Source organism: Solanum stenotomum, chromosome 3, assembly GCF_019186545.1.
Source record: "Solanum stenotomum isolate F172 chromosome 3, ASM1918654v1, whole genome shotgun sequence".
Taxonomy (NCBI): domain Eukaryota; kingdom Viridiplantae; phylum Streptophyta; class Magnoliopsida; order Solanales; family Solanaceae; genus Solanum; species Solanum stenotomum.
Genome location: NC_064284.1, coordinates 5398019 through 5400778, shown reverse-complemented (window position 1 = coordinate 5400778; position 2760 = coordinate 5398019). Strand labels below are relative to the sequence as shown.

General features: G+C 36.0%; 1 protein-coding gene across 1 annotated transcript; it reads left to right on the top strand.

The window, feature by feature from the left end:
• The first annotated feature begins 1597 nt into the window (after positions 1–1597).
• Positions 1598–2519, top strand: LOC125860728 (uncharacterized). The gene has a single exon (XM_049540745.1). The coding sequence runs from the start codon at positions 1652–1654 to the stop codon at positions 2255–2257; it is 606 nt and encodes a 201-aa protein (XP_049396702.1). The 5' UTR covers positions 1598–1651; the 3' UTR covers positions 2258–2519.
• Positions 2520–2760: the final 241 nt, after the last annotated feature.

The window sequence follows — 2760 nt, the reverse complement described above, 5'->3', positions numbered from 1 at the left end:
ATTGTTTTACATCAATAAAATCATTTAATTTAGGACTTTTATCATACAAAATCGTTCTTTATCATAAAATTAAAAAATAGCAAAATAAATTAAACTATTTTTATACTCAAGATGTTTTTAAATAGCAAAAATAGCTCTTAAATTCATACATCAACATTAGCATATTAGTCCAATTATAATATTTTATATTAATAATAATTAGATTAAATAACTCATATTTTAGCTACAAATAACTTTATTTAAATAATAAAGTTTGTAAGCTAATCGATTTAAATAAATTTATTTGTACAAATATAAAACATAAAACATAAAACCAAGAAAATAAGTAAAATGAAAGGCTTTGAGGGGGTATTTTTATCTTTACATATATTAATCCCGTGGTATTAGATCTCATGTATTGCTAATACCACCAAATGGAAGGTATTAGTTATACACCCTATATTACCATGAAGGGTGTATAACTAATCCATGTATTAGTTATATACAGGCCCAAAATTTCTACCAAACATAGTACTACATAATATAAGGACCATTTCTCCTAATACTCCCTGCCAAACGACTAGAGGCGTATCTAAGGGGGTCACTGAGTTCACGTTGAACTCATGGTCCCCTCCCGAGATCATATATAATAGTGTTATATTTTTTTAAAAATATTGAAATATAGATGTATGAACCCTCACTTGAAGTATTACAGAATGCGATTATGACTGGGTGCATCTTTCTCCACGAGGTTATAAATTTGAATTTTATATTTATCTTGTTTTATTTTTCTTTCTAAAATTAGATAACACTTCTCTAAATATATTAATTTTAAACCTATAATTTTAAAATTTTAACAGTTTTCAATACTAAAAACCTAAATGTTGAACCGATCAAATTTATATCATAGATCAACCTTTTTATAACAATGCACCAATCATCTCAAAATAATGAATACACCTCTGTAAACGACCCCATAGAGTTTTAAAATTTAATACGCTAATCACGATTTAAGCTTTAATTAAATACAATTAAAAGTTGAAATAATGGACACCTGGATAGCATTTCCCAATTCCTATTCCCAGGTAACCCCTCAATATGATGGGTTTAAAGGGTAAATAAGTGACCGACATAAGGGACAATATCGTCAGTCCAGAAGTCAAGACAATAGTTGGATTATTCTTGTAGTTCCCTCCATTGATTTGGGGACACCAACAAGGGCATAGGGGTACGTGTCAATCACTCTTTAAATCTTACAGAAAAATGGCCACAGATTCGGCGCCCAACTTCTTTTCCCAATCCCACCTCCATTTGGTACAACGTGCACAACACGACATACAATTAATAGCGCGTCATCATCACTGCTCTTTTTTTCGCGCGAGCGTTGCCATCGAAGAAGCTCATAGCCCATAGCTTTTTGGGTGATTTACCGTTTGACCCATTGGAAAACCCTAGCCCCCACACCCCCCAACATATTCACCCTGTACTAGTTTGCCTCACTGCCCTTCGAATGTCACTCAATTACCATCTTGCCATCGCTTTCATTTTCCTATATAATCGTCGCCTTCGTTATACTTAGGTTTGCCGAAATAGAGAGCAAAACGGCACTTTCAAGGTATTTCTTCTAAATTCAGAATATTGTTTTTTTCTTTTCTCTTTTTTTAAAACAACAATGGAGGCTTCGTCTTCTAGAAGCAAAACTCATGGTTCAAGTTTTCATCACCATTTTCAACGATCCACTTCTCCTTCGGGTCGGTTCTGCTCATACTCAATGTCTTCAACTTCACCTAGTTTTTCCAGTTTCTCCAACAGGGATTCCGATTCCGATTTCATGACCCGATCCACATCTCCAACCCGGGTGAATCTTCGCCGATCCGTTTCCCCATCGCCAAATGTAAGGTTTTCCACCTCTGCCGGCCGTTCGATTTCAGTTTACCCTCATCAACAAAAGCAGAACAGCAGGCCGTTGCCGTCTAATCAGAAGAAAACATGCATGTGCTCACCGACAACGCATCCAGGCTCATTCCGTTGCAGTCTTCACAAAAATATGAGCCAAAATCGGAGTCATTCAAGTTCCTCTTATCGATCTAGTTATCACCTGAACATGCGGAGATCGGCGATGACAAACTCACTCGTCCGGATAGGAACTGTAGAAGGTGATCTGGTAAAAAGAGCGCTTGCCGCTTTGATCCGTCCATCTTCTCATCAGCTCAGGCGAAGAGACGACTTTCAGCCGCGACCTAGCCGGCTCTCCGTCATGTCGAAGGCCGAGAATTAATGAGGGTTTTGTGAAATCGTTTTGATTGTACAGTTCCTGATTTAGCATCAACTCACTGAGTCACCAGGGGATGACTCGGGAAAAGGCCTTATGCCTTTTTTTGTAGTTTTCAGGCGAAAACTCCCGAACCCCAAAAATTTTGTATTTTTTTTTGTTGTTTAGAGTCAGGAGCATGTCATATACATCTTTTCAATATATCACAATATAATCTAAAGATCTATAATCAACTGAACGTACGTCAAAATTAATCTCAGTTTTTTTTTTCCTTGTTTGTGCAAATTGTGATTTATTTTTTTGCATACTCAGCTAGAACTTAATAATCGGTACATCTGCGTAGATTTGGTGCCAATAATCTACTTATTTGTAGGTTCATTTTTGGGTAGTTGATTGTTAGTTCATTATTTGGTGTCTGTTTAATATGCGAAGCCCAACAACTATTGATACTAACATGTTGTACTTGATGGCGTTCTTTTACAGGTTTGATTTTTTCTTGTGGAATGTGG

Excerpts from the sequence above, each read along its gene's own strand:
- LOC125860728 (XM_049540745.1), top strand. The coding sequence starts at position 1,652 with ATGGAGGCTTCGTCTTCTAGAAGCAAAACTCATGGTTCAAGTTTTCAT.